We start from the raw sequence: 25,448 nt of genomic DNA on the forward strand, positions 1-25,448 counted from the left end.
CACCCGCAGGAGGGGCCACCTGACATGTCCCTCCCACAGGCACCCTTCCACGAGGTGGTGAGCACAGCAGCCCGGCCCCTGGTTCTAAAGCTCTAAAGCTCCCAGCCCAGGACAGCTGCTGGGCTGCCCCAGGCCCCAGGGGACCCCGTGGGTGGGCGAAGTTGCCGAGTAACCACCGTGGAATGGAGACGTGGGAAGCCGGAGTGGTCCTGGGCCCCCATGCGCTGTGGGAACAAGGGGCTCTCACACGGGGCGGGAACAGTCTCCCCAGGGCCCTTAGCAGCCAGTTCTCTTTTTCTAAGAGATCATGCTGGTCACCACACACAGAGCCAGACAGGTCCAGTCACTTCATTTTTACTACTTCACATTTTCAGCAAACAAATCAAGGTGCAAACAGGGTTTATTTCACGTTAATATATTAACTGGTTGTTGTCTTTCTCTTTCCTTTTTTTTTTTTGTCAAATAAATAGGGAATTCTCTTTAAATAACCATCTCCTCACTTCACGGCCAGTCCAGAAGCAAACGAGAGCAAATTTTAGTGCATCCAGGGGGCGTATCACCAATTAGGCATGAAGCTTAAAGGGAAGAGGGCAGGGTGAGGGGCTGGTGAGAGGTCACGGTCAGCACACAGGTTCAGGCCAGGCCCCAGGGGTCAGGGCCTTTGTTCCAGCCCACCCAGCAGCCCCCAAATGGCATGATGGGATGGATGAACACGCATCCAGTCTGAGAAGCCCCTTCTAGAGAGAAAAGAGAGAAGGCAAAGGGAAACAAATGCCAGGAACACTCGGGGGGGAAGCAGTGGGCTCCCTCCCCATCGCGGCGGCCTGGTCCTGAGGCGGCCCACCCCCTGGAAGCTCACGTTAAAGCTCCAAAAAGTCACAAAGCGGTGGCGACAGACAACAGACGACCGAGGACAGGACAGGACAGGGAGGGGAAGAAGAGTGTGACCGGGGCTGGAGGCTGGCTGGGATTGGAATGTGGGCTGACAGTCCGGTTTCCATGGGTAGGCACAGACCAGAGTGGAGGGAATGTGAGGGGGGCCTGGCAGGGGCCCTCAGGAAGACCCGAGGCTGGTCTGAGGGAGTTCACGAGGCCGAGTATAAAGTGGATTCCAAAACGAGGGAGCTGGACTGCGGTACAGGAGGTGGCCAGAGAGTCTCCGTGGGGAGAAACTACTAGAGCAAGACGGGAACGAGGTGGACGCTCACGCTCCTGAACAGAGCCCCAGGCGTGGCGGGAGGGAAGCACGACCGAGCGGCGCCGACTGAGCGGGCTCTGAGCTATAGCTTGAGAAGCTGCGAGGCACGGCTCCCGAGTCAGGGGGGCCCCCCCTTCCCTCAACACCAGTCCTTGGGAAGTGTTTTATAATCACACCTGGAGGAAGAACAAGGCCCTTCCATCACCCCCCCGAACCCCAGTCTCAGCCCCAAGAGGAAGGGAAGGGAAGAGTGACGAGGGGTGGGAAGCAGGGGTGGGAGGGGTCTACTGGGTCTTCTTATCTTCCGGGGGGTAGTAGGGAGGTGGCGGAGGCTGGGTCTGAGGAAGGAAGGAAGAAAGATCGCATTAGAAGGTTCACAACGAGACCAGATCTTCCCACCCCTAACCCCCTGCATCTGGCCGCCCGCGCATGGGCCCTGCTCACCGTGGGCATGTAGACGTTGTGTGGGTTGCCCGGGTTGTAATAGGCGCTGGCAGCCGCTTCTGCCGCCTTGGCTTCAGCTGCGAGAACAAACACGCTTGGGCTAAGTCCCAGCGACAAGCCCTCCCCTCTTCCAGCTGCCCCTGGAGCTGTACTGAGATAGATGCCCCCCGCCAGGCATCCTCCCCCCACAGCTAGTGCTGCCTGGTCCAGTTTGGTTCTGTCCAACTCCTTTACCCCTCTCTCCCCATGATCCCGCCAGGTGGTACCGCCACCATGCGGTTACAGAAGACAAGACGATACAGGGAGACCGTCCCAGCCCCCGGGCACAAGGCTAGTCGGGGAAGAGGCTGGAGGTGAGGGTGGAATGTAGACCCTCCCCAGGAGCAACCACACTGCTAGTCCCCGGGACTAGTCCAAGGCTCGGGGTCATTCACCAGGTGGAGCTCCCGGCCGACCTCTAACCGTTCTCTGAGGCTCTCCACACAGCCACGGAGAGGGGAGGGCTGGCCCCCCAGGACTGCTAGCAGCCCAGGGCCTCACCTGCAGGAGTAGAGGGGACATCAGGGCCGCTGACAGGAGGTTCCATGGGCCCAGGATAGGGCGGTGGTGGGGGCTGCACATATCCCATGGCCCCGTCCATCATGGGGGGTCCTGGATAGAACTCTGCTCGGCAAGAGAGGAACAGGGGCCAGTGAGCAGCCTAGCCCCTCAGCTGGCAGCTCCCGGGCCTCTCCACCTTCTCAATTAGTCCTGAAGCAGCTTGAAGAACAAGTCTCCCCTCTACAACCCCCTGGCCTGGGTGGGGTGGTTAGTGGGTGGGTGGGGTGAGGGGTGGGCAGCAAAGGACACACTCACCAGGTGGGGGCGGTGGATAGGGGTAGCCAGGAGGGCAGGGGTACATTCCATTGGCGACTGGCGGGGGAAAGACATAGGCCCCGCTGGGCATGTAAGAATACCCATAGGCTCCATTGGGGGCTTCACCTCGGGAGGCTATAAGTACAAGGGGAGAGAGAAATGAGTGTCGCCTACCGAGGGGAGCTGCAGGGTCCCTGGAATGTGCACAGCAGACATGCCCTACCCCGCCCCATTCCACTCCCCATCCACGCTGGAGCCAGCCTTGGTCAGGGAAGAAGTGAGGAGTCTGGATGGGGAGGCAGGTCAGAGCCAAGGCAGGGGAGGTCAAGGGCAGCGGGGAGGGGTGGGCAGAGGACAGATGGACAGAAAGAGGGAGGTTCGGGGATGGGGTACCAGCCGGAGCCGGGGTGAGGCTGGGGGCGACGGGAGGATGTCTGCCGAGCACAACCCTTGGGGATTTCAAGTGTTAATGGTAGCTTAAAGGTTGGGTTTCACGTTTGTTTTTATGAGGCCACAGTAAAATGTCCTTGGGTCCAAAGAGCTTTGTCAAGATGTCCTATACCTGCTCCAGACAGGGCAAACCCAGCCTTCGAGGTACAGGCCGGAGTGACGCTAATTACAAGCTTTCTTCTCAATTCCCAGCCCCGGCAGGCCCGGGGCCCAGAGACTTTCTCTCTCTAGTGCTTAAAAGATCAGAATAAAAAGTAAACCAAGTCAAATGCACAAACTAAACCCACGCGTGTCAGTGTGTCCTTCGCCCCGGGGGCTTTCAGAGCCTTGATACCTTGAGATGCCACCTGTAGCATCCGTTGTCCAAACTCGATGGCTCCCCCTGCCGTAAAGGTCAACTTGTATGGCGCAGAGCCTTCCCAGCCACCTGGGAGGGGAACATTGCGTCAACAGCTCAGGAAAAGAACACAGCCTCAAGAGCCTCAAGGGACGGCTCTCTGTTCTCTTGGGGTCTCTGGCCAGTGACCTGGTGGCCTGCGGGGCAAGGGTTGGCTCTGCAGTGCCCGCCTCCTGCCCGTGCCTGCTTCGCTCTTTGGAAGAGGCGGCTCTTCTTTCTTGGAACAAGCCTGTTACCCCACCCCCAGCCGTGGAAGTCCATCAGCCCTAGAGCCTCCCACCCCCACGAAGCAGCCTCCCTAGGGCAGGTTCACTCAGCAACAAGTGACATTCAAGTTCAGAGCAGATCTCCCCTCCTGAGGGGCCTAAGGATGGACCCCTGGCCCCTCGAACCTGGCTTCTGCCAGAGGGGAACTGTGAGCGCCTAGAGACCAAGCTTCCACTTGGCTGGGTGTGAGGGGAAGGCCAAGTTCGACAAAGAAGTCTCTGGTGTCTGCACAAAAGCCGGCCACCAAACAGGGCGTCTCTGGTGGCAGAGAGACAGCTGGCTCTTCCTGGCTCTAGGGAAAAGGCCCCTCCCGAGAACCTGACAGCTAAACTTTGCACACATTCCCCAGGTCACGATAAGCATTTTTTTTCTTAGTTTGCAGTGACATAGCTGATTTTGCTCTGAGAATGTGATCTGAGTTGCTACCTTTCACGCCAGCATCTCCTAGCCCTTGGCCAAAACCCACCTCTGCTGAACAACTGGCAGCCTGGGTGTTGGGCTTGGAAGCTAACCCAGAGCCAGGAAGAGGACAAGGCCCGGGGGTGATAAGGGTCCGAAGGGGACGTCTAGCAGGGGCGCGGCAGAGCACCTCTCTGGAAGCCCCATCCGTGGCCCGGAGCCTTCATCACCCACCTCCTGCTTCAGCCTTCACTGTTCCCTTGATGTAGTTCGCACCAAACACAGGTTGCTTGATCTCACAGTCCTTCATCAGATAAAAGGGCATCATGAAGGACTGCATGGCATCCTTTCCTTTGGACAGAAAGACAACCTGCAGGCAGAGAGGACGGGAGCCATCAGCGCCCACCCCACGGCCCGAAGCCCCCCTTAGCTAGCACCTCCCGTGCGTGAGGGGTCTGCTCCCCCGGCCAGGGCCCAGCAGCCCCAGGGCGCTCTGCACCCAGGAAGCTTCTGGAGAGCACTCTGAAAGTGAAAGGTCCCACGTGCAGCCTGGCTGGAGGCCGAACGTGGGTGTTTGTGAGAAAAAAGACGCCGTTCACAGCGTGTGTGAGAGGAACAGACCGCCCTGCCGTTTGAGTGGCGGTGAGGGGGTGGCGGATGTGGCACAAAAGTGCAGAGCGCTGGGGCAGAGAGGCAGGGGTAGGCAGCGCTGGCTTCCAGAGCGGGGAGGTGTAGCCCGACGGGGTGAGATCCTGGGAGAAGGGGGCTGCCCAAAGAGCAGCAAGAGCTTCCCGTCCCGCACTTGGGACAACCCTCTGTTTTAAACCCGTGACTTCCATCTGTGGCTGAAGATGACAGAAAAGGCGTTTTGAGGCTCCCTTGTCTCTCTGCCAAGGCCCGTTGATAAAAACTTGAAGCTACGCCCCACTTCCAACCGTCTTTAAATCTAACTCTTGGTAGCTACAGGCAGCGAACCTTTTTCAAGAATGGCCATTTGTCTTTCTCTGGAAGGCTCTCAGAGTCGGCCTGGGTAATTCTCAGGCCAAGGCCCATTCCGCAGTCTGGCACTTCTCGCTCTGCAGGGTTTTGCCGGGCTTTCTGCCCAGCTGGAGGCTGTGGCCCTGCTACTGTATCCTGTTTACCACATTTGTCACTTTGGATGTACACAAAGGCCTCGTGGGCTACTCTGACGGAAATCAAAGTAACAACAGCCTCTACTCCAGGCTGCAGTCATCCCAGCAGCGGGGACTGACCCAACAACACACAGATTTTACAGCAAAAGATCTGGAATTTGCATGGAGTCAACACCCAGGGGTCAGTTCAAGCTGCACAAGCAGTCTGATGGTTCTAGCACCCAAGAGCATGTGACAGAAACACGTGGAGTGAGGAACGAACATTCACCAGGTTCAGAGGCCACTGGACTCATGACGCTGACCTAAAACCCCCATCAGCGTCCAGGAAACACAAGCTTTCAAACCAACCATCACACTGTGCAACTCACCCGGTAAGGGGTAAGGTAGACGGTGCCTTTCTTGGTCCCTTTGAAGGCCTCGGGCACGTTCTTCATATCATTGAATGTAAGTTCCACATGGTCATAAGACATCAGGATGCTGTGATAAGAAAGCAGGAAAAGCCCTGATGAGCCAGTCTGGAGCCATGATCTGGTTTCCCCAGGGACTGCACGCCCCCGGTAGGCAGGTGTCCAGCATGTCGCATCTCTGTTTTGACATTGCTGCAAGGAAACCATTAATATAGCCCTGGAAGGGAGGAGCAAGGCAGAGGTCTGCAGAATTTCCCCAAGCCTCGCACACCCCCCCACACCCAGGTGACCACACCAGAGGAGCTGAGGGCTTTAAAGCCTTAACCCTGTAATCCCTCAAATCAGGTTAGATTACCTGGGTTAACTCTCCCATTTTCTTCTGAGTCCTTATTATAGGTGTTTTCTGTTTTCGCTGGTTTGTTTTTGAGTCCTAATACACAAACCCTTTAAGACGTGGCTCTATGCATCCCCAAAGGGCTTTACTTCAGGGCTCCTTTAAAGCTGGATTTCCAGACCTGGGTTGGCTGGGGTTTTAGGCCACGAAGCCCTTGAGATGATGGTGCACATGCATTTTTCTCGGAGAATCCGTGGCTTTGATCACTCTCAAAGGGATTCGTGGCTTAAAAGAGCAAGGCTATTTTACACATGAAATTTTAAACGTTAAACTTCAATTACTGTATACGCAATTTGGGGGGAAACGGGGCCAAAGCATTTTCTCAAACAAGGCACACTATTATTTAGCAAGCAGAATGGAGCCCTAAGCCAGGTAGGAGGCCCAAGCAGGATAGATACATTCTTGTCCCACAAAGTCCCACTGAGAAAGAAAGAAAAATAGTCCCAGGAGATGTTACCACATGGCATCGAAAGTGTTTTTCCAGGCCGGAGACTGGCTCTCACACAGACAGCTTACAAACTGGGAACAATGTGAGATTTCTCTGATTATAAGATAACAAGGTCCAAGTTCACATGGTTCCATTTGTCTTCCCCTTCCTCCCAAATACCACAACTTTTTTCACTGGGGAGGGCTAAGTGGGAGAGAGGACTAGTACCAGAAAAGAGAAGGACAACTCAGAGAAAAGAGGTCATTACTAGGAACAGGCTGGTCCAGCAGACCTGAGCACGTAAGATAGAGGGGAAGTCAGTATTCTGAGGCTGGGAGCACCCCAGGCTTTCTCCTGACTCATCAAACATTTCTGGGTGCTGGCCTTAGCAGGCTACAAAACTCTGATCGCACCAAGTCTCTTCTGGTGACTCAGACTCCTCCTAAACGCCTTCTGCCTTCAAGAAGCATTTCAGAGTCAGCATAGCTCAACCAAAGCTGGATGATCCAATTCTCAGTGCCCAAGGAGCCAGAGAGAAGCCACTGAGAGGTCCAGAGATGGGGAGAGAGACAGAACTGATGGGAGGGGTGGGAAGAAAGAACTCTTAAGTTGGGAGACCTCGGTTCTGGGAGTAAACCAAGTCAACATGCATTGGAAAGAAACAGACAAGGACGGACACCCTGCCGGGAACTGTGTTAGACATTTGACAAGCGCTACCTATTTAACGGCACCTCTGGGTCTCAGTTTCTCATCTGGAAACTCAGCAGTTCTGGAATATACTAAAAGGCTACATACTGATAGTTAAGCCTATCGACTTACAAACTGGGAACAATGTAAAGTCACCTTTCCTGGAATCCCATCTTGGTTATTTACAGCTCTGTGATCTCAGGCAAGTTACTCAACTTCCCCGTGCCTCACTTTCCCTACGTGTAAAACGTGTATAACAGTATGCTCTGCCGCGCAGTACTTACATATTAAATAAGATAGGAGAGAAGCAGGGCCTGACACGTACTAATGTAGTAAACGCCCAAGAAACGGCAATTATTTTTGTCTAAGGCTGTTCCCATCTCTTGAAGTCATCGACTCTGGGAAGGGGGCTCAAGAACGACCCCGGGGTCCTGTCTCCCCAAGCCCTGTCCCCGTCCAGCAGCCCCACCCCCACCCGACGGCTAATCGCAACCTCCTCCTCGACCAGCCCCCCTCCCGCCGGCCCCGCCTCCAGCCGTTACCCCCCCCACCACCGCACCCCATCAGTTTCCCCTCTTCACGGGCTTATCCCCCACCACCTCCCCGCCCCCCGCCCACGCCGCCCACTCCCTCCCTTCGTTCCTCTAGGATCCTTCCGCAATGTTGTCACCTCTCTGTGTTGTTGACGATCACTCCGCCGCCCTCCGAGTGATTCTTGTTGAGCGCCATAGTCTCTCGGAGAAGGGTCCCGAGACTCCCAACGCAGTGCGCTTGCGCCTCCCTAGCGCCCGCCCCTAGTGGCGTCGTTCGTATTAGAGTCAGCCAATCACAGCTCTTGCGCGGAGGCTGTCCCCACCACCTGATCTCGAGCGTCACGTGGTCATAGTTTACTCACACTCCCCCTCCCCTCCGAGCTTCGCCTGCATCACAAACAAGCTGAAGACTACAATTCCCAGAAGGCAATGCTCCTTCAATCGGCCTTTCTCTACGCTAGTGGAAGGATGTATTCTGGAGTTTGTAGTCTCCCAAAACGTAGGCCTGGGTTGACTCCTTTTATTGCTTGACTCAGCGGCCTGCGCGTTCCCCACTCTCCATCCCGTCTTCAAAGAGACCCAGAATGAACAGCTGAACACGTCACAGGGGAATTTATCATAAAGGCCCTGAGCTCAAAAGTGCATACTCACCTAATAGGGGTATAGGAACCTAAACCTGGTGTGGGGAATGCTGAACAGCCACTTGCTGGCGCATCTTTATTCACTCAACATTTATGGAGCCCTGAGTCTGACTTTGCCCCGGATTAGGGTAGTCCCTAGCCTCATAAATGAGTGCAGGACCCAGTTCCAGGACATGGTGGCGGGCTGGCAGAGAGGAGCCAGGAAAAACTTCCATCCATGTCTTGAAGTCAGACCCACACTCTCCGAGTTGGGGGTGAGAATGTCCGTGCGGGGGGAGGGCTCGATGCCCGGACCTGACGCCTCCGCCAAACCCACCTTCTGAGCGGTAGCCACCCCACCTCCTGGCCGCCTCCACTGAGCTGGCCTCGCGGTGGCGCTGCTACTCCTGGAATGTTCTAGCTTACAGTCGGGCCAGCCCAGCAGCGTCCCAGCTGGAAGATTTAAACAAGACAGTAATTAAATGGAACTAGGCATAAAGCGAGACCGGCAGCCCCATTATATGGCTTACAAAAGAGAGCTGACTCATCTCAGCTTAGGACCCAGCACTGGGCGGCGTCCACTGGGCAGCTGTAGTTATTATGTAAACTACCCCCACCTCTGAGTGGATCTTGAGGAGGAATCAGGGGGGTCTCACTCCTCACGTGGCGGTGCATCATTAATCTTACAGGATCAGAGTTTGATTTTATTTATTTTTTTTAAGGTTTATATTTGAGAGAGAGAGAGAGAGAGATAGAATCCCAAGCAGGCCCCGCGCTGTCAGCATAGAACCTGATTGCCAGGCTTGATGCCATGAATTGTGAGATCATGACCTGAGCCAAAATCAGGTGTTGGAAGCTCAACTGACTGAGCCACCGAGGTGCCCCTGGCCTTCTGTGAAGACTTGTGCAGAAGCAGGTGGGACTTTGCAGGACACGTGCATGAATCACTGCATGATGGACATGATATACTCTGCCCTAGTAGTTAAATTAATTTTGGCACATACAGTCTATGCAGCTGTTTGAAAAAAAAAATTGAAGACAAATTCCATGTGCAGATACAGAAAGAATGCCAGTTTGTTAAGTACAAACCGGTGTATAATCACTTCTCGGCCTTTTGGCTAAGATCAAGTGTAAGTACAAACTGGGTGTGTAAATATGCTTCAAAAAAAAAAAGCTTCTGCTTGTATTTAAATTAGGATCTAGATCTAGATCTAAAATTTCTGGAAAGAACCACTGGGCATTGTTTTTGGATTACCCCACTGAGGCGTGGGTCTGGGGAATTGGGCAGGCTGGTGACTCTGTGCATTTGTTGTCTACTTTCTTGTAATGTTTAATTGCTTGTTGTGCACATTCTAAATATTAATAACAAATTTCAAAAAGAAAGTGAAATCCACCCAGTAAAGGGTATGCAAGAATGGCAGCTTTGAGGACCATAAAAGGGAAGGTGGGGAACCAGTACAGTCCCATCCCCCGACCCTTTGCGGAACTTGATTGGTCACAGAGGCAATTGGAGGTTTTGTGGGGCCTAAAGCTTTTGGAGGCCTTGCTTAAAGAACTAAAATACACAATCCTGAAAACACAGTATGTGGCCATGGTTAGGCCTCTGGACAGGAGAGGAAATGTGTTGAAGAGGAAGTCAGAGTGGAGAAGAGATAGCAGGCTTAGTTGAGTCCAGCTTCAATGTTTGACTTTTCCAAATTTAATGAAAACATATGACCACGAGGCACCCAGCTGGCTGGGTCAGTAGCGCGTGCGACACTTGGTTCCCAGGGTTGTGAATTCGAGTCCCACGTTAGGTGTGGAGATTGCTTAGAAACAAAATCTTTAAACATAAACAAAATACTTAAAAATAATAATAATAAAATAAATGCATGACATATGAACATAGTGTTAGAATCTCCCAACTGTGAAAGGGGCCAGTGGTTTCCAGCACCCATGCTGGGGGGCTCGAGGGCAATTCATTGCTGAACCAAGTCAGCAGCAAAGTGCCCCGTGTCTGAGCCCAAGTCTCAGAACTCAGACTTCTGCCTTCGAGTCCACACAGGCTCTGCTTGTTTCCAGAAATGATCGCTCTTTGCTGAGCTGTAATCCCTCCTGATCTCCAGCGAGGAGGAGCTTTTTTTTCCCCCCAGAGGGAAGCTTCTTGAGTGGTGCGCTAAGCTAGGGCCCAAGTATGCCTGCCATACTGCTCCCTTCGCCCCAGGACAACCCCGTGGTGGCCGGTCACCTCTGAAGGCCCAGAAAGCATCATGCAGTTGCCCTAGTGAGCAGGACAGATCCTATTTGTTCTGAATAAATAATCATTCTCTATACGTGCCACGACATTACAAAGTTTGGGGAGCAGTTTACCAGATGATGATTTTCTTTTTCTTTCTTTTCTTTTCTTTTCTTTTCTTTTCTTTTTTCTTTTCTTTCTTTTCTTTCTTTCCTTTTTTTTTTTTTTTTTTTTTTTTTTTTTTTTACCCCCGACCCCATAGTAGGAAATACATCTTAGGAACATCTGGGTGGCTCGGTCGGTTGACTTTGGCCCAGGTCATGATCTCAAGGTTCACGAGTTCAAGCCCCTCATCAGACTCGCTGCTGTTAGCACAGAGCCTGCTTTGGAGCCTCGGTCCCCAACCCCCCACCCCCCTCCCTCCCTCTCTCGTGCTCTCTCTCAAAAATTAAAAAAAAAAAGAAATACATTTTATATCAGGACAGAAGTACACACAGATGTATATTTTATAAGTGCAGCTGGAAGAGGAAAAACCTGTTTGGGTCTGAAAGAGTAAAAATCAGTTCAGACTAAAACAGAAAAGAGTAGCCCAGCAGTCAGGCTGGGAGGAGAGACACAGATAAAGCCTACAGCAAAGCTAGCAGAAAGCATGGTTTTCGCCCAAGGTCATGCAGCTGTTATAAGACAGCTTGATGATCCCCCTCGGTGACTGCTGAATCCTTATCAGGGATACCCCTAGACAGGCTTTGCAATTTCCAACAATTAGTGGGTGTGCCCCAGATCTAAGCTGCAGGGGGAGCGGCAGAGAAAAGAGGAGAGAGAGAATCCCAAGTAGGATTCTCACCATCAGCCCATGGAACCCAGCTTACGTGGGACTTGATCCCCCGAACTGTGAGATCATGACCTGAGCTGAAAGCAAGAGCCAGACGCTCAACCAGCTGAGCCAGCCACGCACCCTCACTGGGCTCCTGACTGAAGACAGCTGGGTTGGGTAGGTGGGTAACCAATTTCCCAGAACAAATCTTAATGCTATTAAAATTTATCTAAAAATTGCTTAAGCATCTTATCATGAATGCTATCTCCCCCCTTCCCCCAGGAGACAGAATTACATCAGCTAAAAACAAAAAAACAAAAAGCAAAACTCTGATTTTCCCTAGACCAGCTTTGGGACAGTTTAAATTTGTATGATTTGATGTACTCTCAAACTTTCTATTTTATTTTGTAATTTTAAAAAATTGCTTGGCGCCTAGGTGGCTCAGTCCGTTAAACGCTGACTTTGACTCAGGTCATGATCTCACAGTTCCTGAGTTCGAGCCCTACATCGGGCTCTGTGCCAACAGCTCGGAGCCTGGAGCCTGCTTCAGATTCTGTGTCTCCCTCTTTCTCTGCCCCTCCCCTGCTTGTGCTCTGTCTCTTTCTCAAAAATAAATAAACGTTAAAAAATATGTTTTAGGGGTGCCTGGGTGGCTCAGTCGGCTGAGCATCGACTTCAGCTCAGGTCATGACCTTGCGGTCCGTGAGTTCGAGCCCCGCATTGGGCTCTGTGCTGACAGCTCAGAGCTTGGAGCCTGCTTCGGATTCTGTGTCTCCCTCTCTGTGCCCCCCCCTGCCCATGCTCTGTCTCTCTCTCTCTCTGTCTCTCTCTCTCTCTCTGAAAAATAAATAAACTTAAAAAAATTAAAAAAAAATTTAGGTTAAAAAAATGCTAATTGTTATGCATTAAATTGATTATGCAATCTTCAGCTTGAGAACCCCTGTTTCAGAAGAAAGGATGAGGGTGGGGGGGTGGGATGGGAGGAGGAGAGAAGGCAAAGGGAGCGTTGAAGTTGAGGATGGCAACCCCCACCCCCACCACCGTGGGGACCTGCATTCTCCCCACTCCTGAAGCTGATACTGTCTCATATTTAGGATTCCCAAATCAGTATGCTAAAGGTTGCATCGGGGTGATTTAGGTAAGTCTCAGCCTCTTTGTAAAGCTGAGCAGCTGTTTAGATATCACCTTGTTTCTTCACTCTTTGTGCGGTGGCTGACTCAGACTGAGAGGCATTTCTCCTCTCTCAGCCAAGAGGGTAGACAAGCCTTCTTGTTCCCAGGGTGGGTGGGCTTCTGGGTTCTCTAACAGATGTTCTCAGTGCTGGCTGAGCCCAGAAGTTCCCACATCCTTCTAAGAAAAAAAAGGCCCACTGTGTGCAGCTGGGGCCGGAAGGGCTGGAGGGCGAGAGAGGGTAAATGGCTGGACCCGCAGAGGGGACGGGGTACTTCCCAGAGCCCAGGGACAGAAGCAGAGTTTGGGGGATCCTCTAGCGGTAACCCACTTGCCTTGCTCCCGTTTGGCAGTCCCAAGAGGTGGGGCGTGGCTGCCGAGAGCAGGGGTGCTGGACGACGAGAACTGTGGTTTGGGTTGTGTCAAGGGGTCCAGTCCGGAGACGAGCCACAGCAGCTATGGGACCAGAGAGCGTTTACTGTGAAGAAGTAAAACAGGCATAAAGCTAGTCGTGTCGCTGGAGAGTTAGGTGGCGAGGTAACTGAAGAGGTTAAGCAAAGGATGCCAAGGTGTCCGGAAGTGCTCGAAGCTGCCACCGCTGGCGAAGAAGACTTCCCTTGATGTTGGGGTGCCCGGAGCCCCCAGCAAGTGCCGTTTCCCTCTCCTCCTAGAGCCCTGCAGGCCCTCTAGCGCCCCCTGTTGGCAGAGCCCCGCGAGGAGATGCCGGACAAATGTGGCCCCTAGAGCCCCAACCCCAGCATCGGGAAGCCCAATGTAGAGGGTGGGCGTCATGGGCTGAATTGTGTTCTCCCCAGATTCACGTGTTGAAATCTTAGCCCCTAGTACCGCAGAACGTGACCTTAAGTGGAGTGGAAGTAGGGTTGTTGCAGATGTAATTCGTTAAGATGAGGTAATTAGGGTGGGCTCTAATTCAGTATGACTCTTGTCCTTATAAAAAGGGGAAGTTTCTTCACAGGGAGAAGGCCATGTGAAGACAAAGGCTTCTACAAGCCAAGAATTGCCAAATAGTGTCAACAAACTGCCAGAAAACAGCGGCCTTGCTCATAGATTCTCCGTCACAGCCTCAGAGGGCACTAAATCTGCCAAGACCTTGGTTTCGAACGCCGGCCTTCAGACCGGTGAGACAACGGTTTCTGTCGGTTTTAAGCCACTTACTTTGTGGTACTTTGCTCTGGCAGACTACTACCGTGGGTTTGGAGCAGAAGGACAGCAACTGGGCACCATCCCCGACCCTCGCTTGGCCCAGGGGAGAGAAGGCTCGCCATGCAAGGACCACTTGGGCTCAGACAGTGGGCGTCTCAAGTGCCATCCGTGTGGAGTGAAGATTCCCACCCCACGGAGAAGCTCTCCTATCCAGCGGACAAAGGACCAAGGACAAAGACCACCACCATCCTTCCAAGCGTGCCTGAGGTTGGATATCTTACCCTCTTGGCAAAGGGCGGCTCATAATCAAATTTTATTTGATTTAGGAAAAATACTGACGGTTCTCGTACCTGAGTGTTATCGAATAAACCCATGCTTGATATGCCAGGTTTTTTTCACTCCGCCGGTTGTCATCTTTCAAACAAGCCAGTGAGAGAAAGACTCCTGGTGACCTTCAGCTTTCAGCCACCTGCTGCTGGTTGGGTGGCCACAATGTCGGAGTGGCAGGTGCCACATGAGGGGCTGGTGATGTGGAACCGAGCTATTCCGGGCGTGTCATTTTGCCTGTGGGTATTTCAGTAACACAAGCTCCTCCATCAGAAGGCAGAGCCAGGGCCTGGCTGGGGCTGTTTCTGGTTGCTATGGAGATGAGCCCCACCCCAGGTTCCCAGTCCAGACCTCCCTGCTCTGTCAAGTTCAGTCTCCCCAGACGCAGCTGTAAGGCCTATTCTGAGCAGTTCCTGCTATGGCAGTGTTTACCTAAGCCTCCCGCTGTCCGTTCCCACTTCTGTGCCTCCAAAGCCCTGGAAAGACATGGGCGTCACCTCTGAAGGTGTCCCCACCCCGGCAATGAGGAGCCACGCCTGGAGGGACCCCTCTGATGCGGGGGACTCAGGGAGAAGAGCGACCAAGAGAGGCTGTTGCAGATGTGGGCCCCTCCCTGCTATTCTGGGTGCTCTTTCCCAGAGCTGGCGAGGTTCCTCTCCTTCTTCCTGGAAAGATGCGAGGTGGGGCATTCGTAGTCCCTCTCGTCTGCTTTTCTCTCCTTAAGCCCACTTCTCATCTAAATAACAGAGTGATTTTATTTTATTTCATTATTAAAAAATAACTTTATTTTTAAATGTTTCTTTAGTTTTGAGAGACAGCGAGCATAAGCAGGGAAGGGGCAGAGAGAGACGGGGACAGAGGATCCGAAGTGGGCTCTGTGCTGACAGCAGAGAGCCCGATGCGGGGGTCAAACTCATAAGCTGTGAGATCCTGACCTGAGCCGAGGTTGGACGCTTAACCGACTGAACCACCCAGGCGCCCCATGAGTGATTTTAGACTTTCAAATCTGATTGCATCGTTTCTCAACGTGACACCCTGACTTGGCTTCCCATCGCTCCTAGCAAAATCTAGAATCCTCCTGACCAGGCTCTGCCATGTCAGACCTGGCTGGTCCACCTCATCCTGTTCCCTACCCTTATTACACTCCCTGACGGGGAGAGCTCAGGCCAGGCCCCGCCCACACCCGCCCTCTTTATCCTTGGCCCACAGGCCTCAGCTGTCCCTCGAGGAAGGTCATCCCTGGAAATGCCCCTCCCCAGCCCTATTAGGGTCCCTTCTCATGGCCACTGTCCTTTTCTTTCTTTCTTCTTTCTTTCCTTTTTTTTTTTTCTGTCTCTGGGAAAACGTGTTTTGTTCTGTTTTGTTTCATCGTGCTGTAGGGGAGACAGAACTTTCCCTCTGCCTTCGTAGGGTCTCTAGCCGGACCTGAGAATCAAGTTGACATCAGACAGATTAACAGGAGAAAAGGCAGCAGATTTGATTTTTCCATGTAGGCGGGAGCCTTCACAGGAAAAAGAAGACCCCAAAACTTAGGCCCGAGTGCTCATATACTAGGTTGAATGAAGAGGAGTAATTGTGGCAGAGAAGGCCAAAGGAAGTTACGAGTTATTTTAACAAGGCTGGTTTGTACAGATGTCTCTAGGCCTCAACATCCCCTCCCTGGTGATAAGCATGTTTTTTTTTCCTTCCTGGTTTGAGAGAGCATCTTTCACGTGGGAGTTTTATCTTCTCTTTTCAGGAAGAAAGGGGGAGGTCAGAATGCCTTTCCTGTGTCTGCTGTTTTTGGAGTCTCGTTAGCACAGGAGGCGTGTTCTGACCCCCGTCAGTGGTAAAATACACATAAACTGTACTGTTTGGGGGGGCGCCTGGCTGGCTCAGTTGGAAGAGCATGTGACTCTTGATCTCTGGGTCCTGAGTTCGAGCGCCACGTTGCGGGTAGAGTTTACTTTAAAAGAAATTTACTGTTTTAACCATTCTAGGGCGCGATTTGGTGGCGTTCAGTACATTGTTAGGCAGCCATCATCACCATCCATCTCCAGAACCTTGTCATCGTCCTGAACTGAAATTCTGTCCCCAGTAAACGCCGACTCCCTACTTCCCCTCCCCCGCCCCTTTCTGTCTCTGCGAATTTGCCTACTGTAGGAACCCCATATAAATAGAACCATATAAGATTTCTCCTTTTGCTTTTGGTTCATTTCACTTGATGTAACGTCTTCAAGTTTCATCCTTGTCGTAGCAAGTGTCAGAATTTCCTTCCTTTTGAAGGCTGAATAATAGTCCACTATATGTAAATACCGCATTTTGATTATCCATTCATCCCTCGGTGGACACTTGGATAGCTTCCACCATTCGGTTGTTGTGAAAAAGTGCTAGGAATATGGGTGTGTAAGTTCCTGGTCAAGTCCCTGTGTTCAGTTCTTTTGGGCGTCTCCTGAGAGGCGGGGCCGTGCCCTTGTATTCACAAACAATGATCGTTTGTGAGGTTCCTATGAGGACAGGGGCATCTCTGTTTAGGTCACTCACCCCTGTCTCCCTAGCACTGAGCACAGCGCCCCACACTGAATAAATACTGTTAAGTGAGCGAAAGTTTCCAATCTTAGCGACTGGGGCGTGATGTAGTGTCCTGGCAAACTTAGGTCTGGGCTAACCTTAGCTCCTGAGGAACAGATCTGGGGATCTCCCAAGGATTCACACATCTTCTAAGAACATTGATTTTATTTGGTTATACTGGGGAATAGTAACAACATTAACTATTACTACGACAACAACACTTACTGAAATCTCGCTGTGCTCGGACTTGTACCAAACGCTTTCCCTAAATTATCTCTTTTCATCTCCAACATAATGCTGCGCAGTTCTACTCTTATCCCTATGTTACAAGTGAGGAAACCCAGGCACGGAGGGGCTGAAGTACCTGCCCAATACCTACAGTTAAGAAATGGCTGAAGGAAAGTTTTTAGCCAAAACTTTCTGATTCCAAAACTCACGCCCAAAAACATTCTCACTGCTGGGGCAGAAAAGCATTGCTTTTGTGTGCTGAGTGTGTGTGTGTGTGTGTGTTTTGCTTTGTTTTGTTTTAAAGTTTAATTTATTTTGGGGCGCCTGGGTGGCTCAGTCGGTTAAACGTCTGACTTCAGCCCGGGGACGTGATCTCGTGGTTAATGGGTTCGAGCCCTGCATCAGGCTCTGTGCTGATAGCGCGGAGCCTGGAGGCTGCTTCGGATTCTGTTTCCATCACTCTGCCCCTCCCCTGCTCGTACTCTCTCTCTTTCTCTCTCAAATATAAAATAAAACAAAAATCAAAAAAAAAAAATAAAGTTTATTTTGAGAGAGAGGAAGACAGAGCATGAGCAGAGGAGGGGCAGAGAGACAGAATCCCAAGCAGGCTCCACACTGTCCGTGAAGAGCCTGAAGTGGGGATCAAACCCACCACCCGTGAGATCGTGACCTGAGCCAAAACCAAGATGCTTAACAGATGGAGCCACCCACGTACGCCTTGTTTTGTTTTTCATTTGTCTGTTTGTTTTAATTTTTTTAAATGTGTATTTATTTCTGAGAGAGACAGAGTGAGAGCGGGGGAGGGGCAGAGAGAGAGGGAGACAGAATCTGAAGCAGGCTCCAGGCTCTGAGCTGTCAGCACAGAGCCTGATGTGGGGCTCGAACTCACGAACTGAGAGATCATGACCTGAGGGGAAGTCGGGCACTTAACCGATTGAGCCGATTGAGCCATCCAGGCACCTCTGTTTGTTTGTTTGTTTGTTTGTTTAAGTAGGCTTTACACCCAGCTTACACACTAGCTAGACCTGAGCTGAGATCCAGTCGGATGCTTAACTGACTGAGCCACCCAGGCACCCCAAGCATTGTTTTTTATATTAAAGCAAAATAGGAGATCTTACGGAATAAAATTCAAAATTGGAATGTCTTTTAAAGATAAAGTACACAGAATACCAAAGCGGACTTCCTGCCTGCCTCAGTGCTCTGCTCCAAGTACCTCTGAGCCGTGTAACCCCAGCTCCTTCTCTGAGGGCCCTAGGGAAGAAGGTTGCGGGCTCCGCCCTGGGGGGAAGCCCCTGAGGACCTCCCAGGGCCTCCTGCAGTTCCTACGAATCTTCTGGAAGATGTGGCCCTGCAGCGGGTGAGTGTCCTCATGTTCCACGTTTTACGTGGTAGCATCAAATGAGAGTGTTTAGCCACAGTCCCCGTCCAGCCTCACCCGGGGCCTGGGAGGAGGGGAGGTGAAAGAAGGCACTTCTGTGAGTGTTCCTTGGGAGGAGGGGGATGAGAAAGGAGGGAAGAGGGTGGTGAGCCTCTCCCCTCCTGGACTGTGGGGAGGGGGCAGGAGACGAACACAAAGGAGTAAGGTTGCAAGGCGGCTGCCAAGACAGCGCGATGCTTAAGGCCACTGCTCAGTCGGTTGTTTGGAACTCCGGAGCTCATTTTCCCACAGAAACAAAGCTCAAGTGGAGCTCAAGGTTGGCTCCCCGCCTGGCCCAAAGGAGCCAAGATTCAGCTAATAGCAACACAGCCTCAGAAGACCCTTCACACTCTCTTCCAGCGCCGGTGACCAGCAGGGGCTCTGGCGGGAGCCTGGAGACCACAGGCCCTTGGGGAAGCTCTGCCAAGGGCTCTGGCAGCCATGGGAACTGGGGCACCGGGAGGGCAGTTCTTCAATAGGGGACAGTGCTGGGAAGCACGGTGTGTGTGTGTGTGTGTGCGCGTGTGTGTGTGTGTGTGTGTGTGTGTGAGGTGTGTGTGTGTGTGTGTGTGTGTTTACACATTTCTAAGCACAGGACATACCTAAACCATGGAACATGGAGCTGGTGACCTGGACTGGGTGGCCTTGGGCAGCGCCTGCCGGTCTCTGTGCCTCAGTTACTTTTCATCTGGGGAAAAAAAAAAAAGGTAGAAGGTTTGGACTAGATTGGTGGCTTTCTAACTTTTTTCTTTCTTTTGTGTTTAAGTTTATTTTGAGAGAAAGAGAAAAGAAAAGAATACGCAGGGAAGGAGCAGAGAGAGAGAGAGAGGGAGGGAGAGAGGGAGAGAGAATCCCAAGCAGGCTCCTCTCTGTCAGCACGGAGCCTAATGCAGGGCTTGAACTCATGAACCGTGAGATAATGACCTGAGCGGAAGTCAGACACTTAACCAACTGAGTCACCCAGGCACCCATATAACATTTTTTTTTTAAACGGGTTCCCTTTTTGAGCAAACTGGATGAAGTATGTACCATCTGCTCTGATTGAAGTGTTGGCAGGGACGGTGAGGGGCTGGCCCCCTGGCTTACTCCTCCTGCTCTGCCAGCCTGCCCTGCCTCAGTGTACCTCCTCGGAGCTCGAGATCTCAGAGAATCTCATGCAGGCGCCAGCCCTCCAGCGCGAGCATCACCCCAGAGTCTCGGAGGAAGTGCATGGTTGCAGATAACGCTCCAGATGGGATGACACTGAAACCTGGAGCCAGCCCCTTGCCAGCTGTGCAGTCCGGTGAGCCAATCCCCTGCTCTGAGCTGTAAAGCCGTAGATGCTGGGATTTGGCGTTAAGGTGCACAAAGTTCCATGAGTTGTGCAAGTTGGGAATCGCTTCGCAAGTGGCAGGGACTGCTGTGGCCGCGGACTTGGCTAGTCAGGCCCGAATTCCAACCAGGCAGCACCAGTCCTGTGCAGGGGCCTCCGCTGCGTAGCTCACAGTCTGTGACATGCCAGGGCCCTGCAACGTCAGGTACCCGAGGGGAGTGTGTGGGGAGGGAAGTGCCAAGCTGGGGGAGGAAGAACTGAGCGCACGGGGTGGGGGGTGGGGCTCTGTGAAAGGTGGGAGGCTTGCAGCTGGTAAGGGGACTGGAGCAGGCGGCCATCTGTCCATGTTTGTGACGGTGACAGGAGCAGCCTTCCCCATTCTGGTGAGCTGGGGGCCCTGGCTGCCAAGGAAACCGTTTGAGAACACAAAGCACCAGGAGCAAGGGGGCCCCACCCGGAAAAACAACATCCTGGCTGCTGGGGCAGAAGCAGAGCTCCGAAGGAGGGGCTATTTTTAGCTGCTGAGGGAGGCAGGCAGCAGACAGGACTTGTATGGCCTTGCTGTCTGGCTGCATAACTCACCCATTGTCCCGTCTGACCTTGGGCTAGCGCCGGAGAGGCCACAGTCTGCCCCTGTCCTCCAGGCATGGAGGTTCACCTGGACCAAGGAGAACCCAGGGAGGAGGGGCTGGCCTGGAGACACGCCTCCTCGCTCCAGGAACAAGCTGAACTCAAATATTCTCTGGGAGCTGGCTGAACTCGGAATGGATATCCAGGACCAGGCTGAAGGTCCTGGGGTAGCAGTGGGGCACTGGACCTTCCTGGGAGAGAAGCAAATAGTCTGCGGGGGCTTCGGGTCTGGGTCTCCCCAGCGCGGAGCCCTGTTCGGGCCACAGGGCTGGGTGGGTGTGGAGAGGTGAGGCGGATTCCGGAGGAGGACAGAGACCCCTTTATTGTAGAAGTTCTCGCCTCCAGCCACACCCTGGGGCCTTCTCAGCCACAAGCCTCCCCGACTGAGAAGGTGGGTGTGTGTGAAAGAGGCTCTAGGTCTCAAACGTTCTTGCCCACACCCAGGAGCGGTGCCCTGCTCTGGGCAGTGTGCTGTCTGTGTTTAACCCTGGGCACAGACACCACGGGCAGGGCCAGGATCGGGCTGTGGCTTCAAGGGATGAAAATAGCTGTCGAGAACCAGGCCACAAAGCCCTCAGGCAGCCAGAATGACTGGGGGGATCGGCCCCCCTCAGAAGAAGCCACCTCTAGCTGCCCCTGCCCAGAACTAGGGAGTCGGCTGCCCCTCCTGCTGGGCCAGGGCTCTCCCCACCAACAGGAACACTGGCCCCTTGCCATTCAAGACCAGCTCTCGAAAGATGAAAAGTCCTAGGAATTCTCGGTGGGTGGAGAGAAGGATAGAGAAAGGAGTCATTCATTCAACACATGTTTATTCAGCACCTATTATGTGCCAGGCACTGTCCTAGGAACGTGGAAAAAGAAGAGTTGGGGTGGCCTGGATCTGTCCCAGCTCTGGCTTTCTGTCCCAGAAACAAGGCCCATAGGGAGACAGGGTCTGAGGGCACTTCCAGGGGCCTGGGGGGAAGGCCAAGTATACTGAAGGTGAGGCCTCCAGGGAGGAGAAGCCTGGGGATGTGGGGGACCCCAAGGTGTGTTCACTGGGGCAAGATGGGGGTGCAGAGAAGCAAGCTTCCCAGGAGCTGGGACACGGCAGGAGGCCCCATGCCCCCCTGCATCACCTCCTCTTCAGCACAGATATGCAGGATTTCTTCAGGGGCCCCATCTGCAGATGGGCGTCCACACTCTCCAGGAAGAAGGCAGGCTTTAGCCTGCGAGTGAAGAGCCCTGCAAAATGGCTGTCCAGGCGGCTTTGGAAGGGGTCAATGGAGGAGGACAGGGAGCTGCTCCGGCGGGCCCGGGAGGCCTTCAACCTCCGAAGAAGGTTCATCTTGCCATCCCGCACAGCATAGAAGGCCAGGGCTCGGTCGGCATATTCTAGGCAGATCCCGACGGTGGGCGAGAACGGGTGGGGCAGGGGCGCCTCCAGCCCGTGGAACCAGACGGAGAAGCTGCGTCCGTTCCACTGCAGGCAGCAGGAGTGGGCATTGCGGCCGAGCCGGCCCCGGTCATAGGGCTCTTGTGGGGAGAAGTCTTCGGCCATGACCCCCACGCTGACCCAGCCTTCAATGATCTCTACCTCCCAATAGTAGGTGCCCCGGTCCAAGGCACCCTCACCCAGCACCTGCTCGCAGTGGGTGAAGCGAGTGGGTGACTCGGGGTAGTTGATGGGACACAGAACCCTCTTTACACCTTTGGTTCCGAACAGCTGCAGGTACTTGTCTGCCGTGTCGCTGTCCAGGTCCACGATGTAGGCAACTGCTCCCATGGATGGGAGAGAGACGCAGGCTCAGGGCCAGGCTCAGGTGGGACAGCCCCTCCCCTAGGTGCGCACCTCCCCTCCTTAGCAGCCAGCGCGACTCAGCCCTGCTACAGAGCACCGAGAGTGAGCTGACCTAGTTCACCCTAAGAATGAGGGAGGAGAGTCCAAGCCTTCCTGTGCTAGAGCCCAGCCCAGCAGCCTCGCGAGGGCCCAGTGTAAGCAGAGGGGAGAGCCCAGGTGTCTACTTACACTTGAGGAAGTAGTCCCTGGGAGCCTCACTTTCCAAGTGGTTGGTGCTATCGGGGTCTTGGGACTCAGCATCGGCTGCAGAAGAGGAGACAGTGGGGGAGGGGTTCTCCCCAGCTGTTGGTGGCTGGGCAGCTGTGCCAGGTGCTCCCCCTCTGAACCTGGGACCGAAATCCCTCTCCCTTTCCTTCCTCCCAGCATCCCAAGCTCCCTGGGGACAGGCACGCCCCCCAAATATGGCAGGCACTCTGTGTTCCCCGAGCAAGCCAGGTCCCCGGGGTCGGGCCCCCTGCTCCACCTCCTCCCTGCCCAGGCCTCAGCCACTAGAGGGCAGGCCAGGAGAAGCCCCCTCAACCCCCCAGGCTGTGTGTGGCCAAAGGGGCGGACTGGTCATCCCTGCGCGGTGGCCCCACTCACTGGTAGGAGTTGGGTCCCCACCCTGCACCAGGCACAACACTGTTTCCGTCCTCCACTCCTGAATGGGTACCAGGCCTGGGGGCCTGGGTGGGGACGCTGGGGCAGGGTGAATCACTCGGGGGGCGTGGGGCACCCACCTTCTGTGCCCAGCCCCCGCAGCTGCTCCCACTGGCTGGCACAGGTGGCCGTTAGCAGCTCTCTCACCGCCCGCACGGCTTGGGATGATCTGGTGAAGCTGAGCTCCCTCGGGGGGCCGGGCCCAGGGCCGCACCCCTCCTCCAGGGCCAGCCTGAGTGCCAGGAGCTCCTGCGGCAAATCCAAATCCGTGACTATTAAGGCCCTGCTGGCTACAGTGCCCCTGGCCGGGATGAGACAGCCCTGCCGGGAGGACGGCGCAGCCCTGGAAGCCTCTCTCTTAGCTTCTTGCTGACCCCCCCCCAACCCCCCCCCCCCCCCCCGTGCCCTCTCAGGCCCGGAAGAGCTGCGCTCACCTGCAGGAAGCTGACTGAGTCGGCTTCAGGGACCTGACTGAGGTTGTGGCGGGCCCGGCTGAGCCTGCTGCGCTGTTCCTCCTGCCGCCGCAGGTCCCCCTGGGAGCGGCCCAGCATGGTGGCCTCGCCCTCCTCGATGAAGCCCAGCACCTCCGTCTGGAACCCCTGCAGGATGGCTGCAGCCTCGGCGAACAGCCGGCTCACCCTCTCCCGCTCTGCTGCGGCGGCGCTCTGCACAGGGCCACACAGAGGCCAACGATGAGGGCGAGGAGAGCGTTATCCTGGCCCCATCCTTCCCGGACCCCACCTTCCCACCCTGCCCTCTAGTGGGGACAGAGGGACTGGCCGGAGCTGCCCTGGACCTATACTAGCTCAGGGGAGCGGCTCATGCTCAGCGGGGCCAGGCAAGTCCGCGAGCACAGGCTTGTTTGGAGAGGACCACCCCATGCCGCGAGCTCACACTGCCAGCAGCCTCCTTTAGGACTGCATGGGGACCGGGTTAGGGTGGGGGCTGACCTTGATGAGGGCCACCGTGCGCCGGGACTGTGCAATGCAGGCGCCCAGCTCATCCATGCGGTCCTCCACAGCACTCAGGACTTTGGACTGCTCGGCCTGTGGAAGACATCCTTAATTAGCACGCGGGCTGGCAGAGGCCACAGGCCCACACTGGGGCACCAGGCCTTACCAAGGGGGAGAAGAGGGATGACCCGAGAGTGGTATTTGTGCATGGGGGGGGGGGGGGAGGGGACGCTGAGAGTGGCTAGGATACCCCATAATAATGCCAGAGATGCCTCAAGCCCAAGCTGGTGCCATTCCCAAATGCCCGCGGGAGCACAGGCTGGCTGGCTTGTGTCCCCTCTTTGACCAGTGGGCAAGTACAGGGCCATCCGGGCTCCTCAGTGTCGCTCACACTCACTGGAGAACCTCCTTCAGTGAGGAAGGCACAGAGAAAGAGAGCAGGGTAGGTGCTGCAGGAGGTAGGTGCTGCAGGAGAGGGCATTCAGCTGTCTTGGGGATCACGATCCCCAAAGAGTCTGTGCCCCCAATCCAGGCCTAAAAGATGGGGATTCCGGGCAAGTCCCCTGGGTCTTATGAGTCACTGCTCCAGGCAGGAGAGACGGAAAATCCCAAGGCCAGAGGCGCCAAGACCGGGCTGGAAGCCAAAGGAAACTGGGGGCGGAGGTAGCGGACCCATCGCGGTGCACATGCTCACACCACGGGCCCCCGGAACAGCTGGACAAGAGCGGTCTGTGTGCTCGGTCCACCCTCCGCCACACTCCTGTCGCCTGCCACACCCATCTAAACCCGGTGCCTCAGCCCAGGGCAAATCTGAGCTCCGACCGGCAAGGACCCGGCCTGGCGCAACAGCCGCACTGCCAGAATCGGCCGGCCGGGACCGCGCGGGCCTGGCTCTGCTCCCTCCTGCCTTAGATCCCCATCGGCCCAGGCCCGGGCTTCAGGCCCCCTGCTTCCCCTTCGTGTTCTTTTCGCGTTCACACTGGGCCCCCACAACCCCCATTCCCGTCTCTAGCAGAGCGTTCCACTGCGACTGGACGGATGACAGTGTCAGTACTGGAAAAAGACAGCAAAGAGCCTCAGGTTAGAGGAGGACATTAAGACCCTACCGGGAAAAGGGGTGGGTGGGGGGTGGGATCCAGGGCCCTCGGCGGGCTCGCGCGGCCCTCACCCGCCCCGGCGCGCCCCCGGTGCCCGTGCCCACCTCCTGGAGCGCGCGCTCCTGCTCCAGCGGCACGAGCTCGTGGCCCTGGTGCTCCTGGGCGGCGCAGGCCTCGCACAGGCACACGCGCTCCGCGCGGCAGTAGCGCTCGAGCGGCCGCAGGTGGCGCGGGCACAGGCTCTCCTCCAGCCGGCGAAGCGGCGGCACTAGGCGGTGTCCGCGCAGCGCGGGGCTGCGCTCGTGCGGGCCCAAGTGCGCCGGGCAGAAGGAGGCGAGGCAGGAGAGGCAGGAGAGCGCGGCAGGCAGGGCGGCGCCCTCGGGGCACGCGTCGCAGCGCACCGGCTCTTCGCCCCCGGGCCAGGGCTCGGGCGCGCAGGGAGCCGAAGGCTCCGGGGCGCTGGGCGGGGCGCTGGGCGACGCGGGCTCCGGGGCCGAGGCCGAGGCCGGGGCCGGGCCGGAGCCGGGCCCGGGCGCGGAGCCCGAGCCCTGGCGGAGCTGCAGCAGCTCGGACAGCGTGTGGTTCTTGCGGAGCTGCAGGCCGTCGGGGAAGGGCTCCTGGCACAGCGGGCAGCGGGCCGCGCCTCCGGGCCCGCCGGCGCCACCCGCGCCGCGGTGCGGCCAGAGCGCGCCCAGGCAGGCGAGGCAGAAGTTGTGGCCGCAGGGCAGCGTCACCGGCTCCCGGAGCGGCTCCAGGCAGATGGGGCAGCTGAAGGGCCCGCTGCCGTCCATAGCTCCGCGGCCGCCCGGGCACCGCCTGTTCTGCTCCCGCCTGGGAGGGACCCGGCCGGTCCGCGCTGCGGCGCCGCCCCCTGGGACCCA

The 25,448-nt window shown here is 55.3% G+C and overlaps 2 protein-coding genes across 4 annotated transcripts; both read right to left on the minus strand.

Annotated features, from left to right (window-relative positions):
* Positions 1 to 338: 338 nt before the first annotated feature.
* WBP2 (WW domain binding protein 2) lies at positions 339 to 7,862 on the minus strand. Of its 3 annotated transcripts, none has more exons than XM_043585314.1 (8): positions 7,729 to 7,862; positions 5,512 to 5,620; positions 4,245 to 4,380; positions 3,282 to 3,374; positions 2,498 to 2,632; positions 2,183 to 2,305; positions 1,643 to 1,719; positions 339 to 1,536 (listed from the first exon to the last, which is right to left on the minus strand). In XM_043585314.1, exons 1-8 carry the CDS (start codon positions 7,785 to 7,787, stop codon positions 1,483 to 1,485), a joined length of 786 nt encoding a protein of 261 aa, XP_043441249.1. In that variant the 5' UTR covers positions 7,788 to 7,862; the 3' UTR covers positions 339 to 1,482. The 3 variants fall into 3 exon arrangements, with proteins under 3 accessions (XP_043441249.1, XP_043441250.1, XP_043441251.1); XM_043585315.1 differs by lacking the exon at positions 7,729 to 7,862 and adding an exon at positions 7,343 to 7,468; XM_043585316.1 differs by lacking the exon at positions 2,498 to 2,632 and having other exon boundaries at positions 7,729 to 7,861.
* Positions 7,863 to 20,830: 12,968 nt separating this feature from the next.
* On the minus strand, positions 20,831 to 25,435 carry TRIM47 (tripartite motif containing 47). Its single transcript, XM_043585318.1, has 6 exons — positions 24,672 to 25,435; positions 23,468 to 23,563; positions 22,952 to 23,182; positions 22,598 to 22,766; positions 22,047 to 22,121; positions 20,831 to 21,793 (listed from the first exon to the last, which is right to left on the minus strand). The coding sequence occupies exons 1-6, from the start codon at positions 25,356 to 25,358 to the stop codon at positions 21,153 to 21,155; spliced, it is 1,899 nt and encodes a 632-aa protein (XP_043441253.1). The 5' UTR covers positions 25,359 to 25,435; the 3' UTR covers positions 20,831 to 21,152.
* Between the last annotated feature and the right edge of the window lie 13 nt (positions 25,436 to 25,448).

This window comes from Prionailurus bengalensis, chromosome E1 (genome assembly GCF_016509475.1).
Source record: "Prionailurus bengalensis isolate Pbe53 chromosome E1, Fcat_Pben_1.1_paternal_pri, whole genome shotgun sequence".
Taxonomy (NCBI): Eukaryota; Metazoa; Chordata; class Mammalia; order Carnivora; family Felidae; genus Prionailurus; species Prionailurus bengalensis.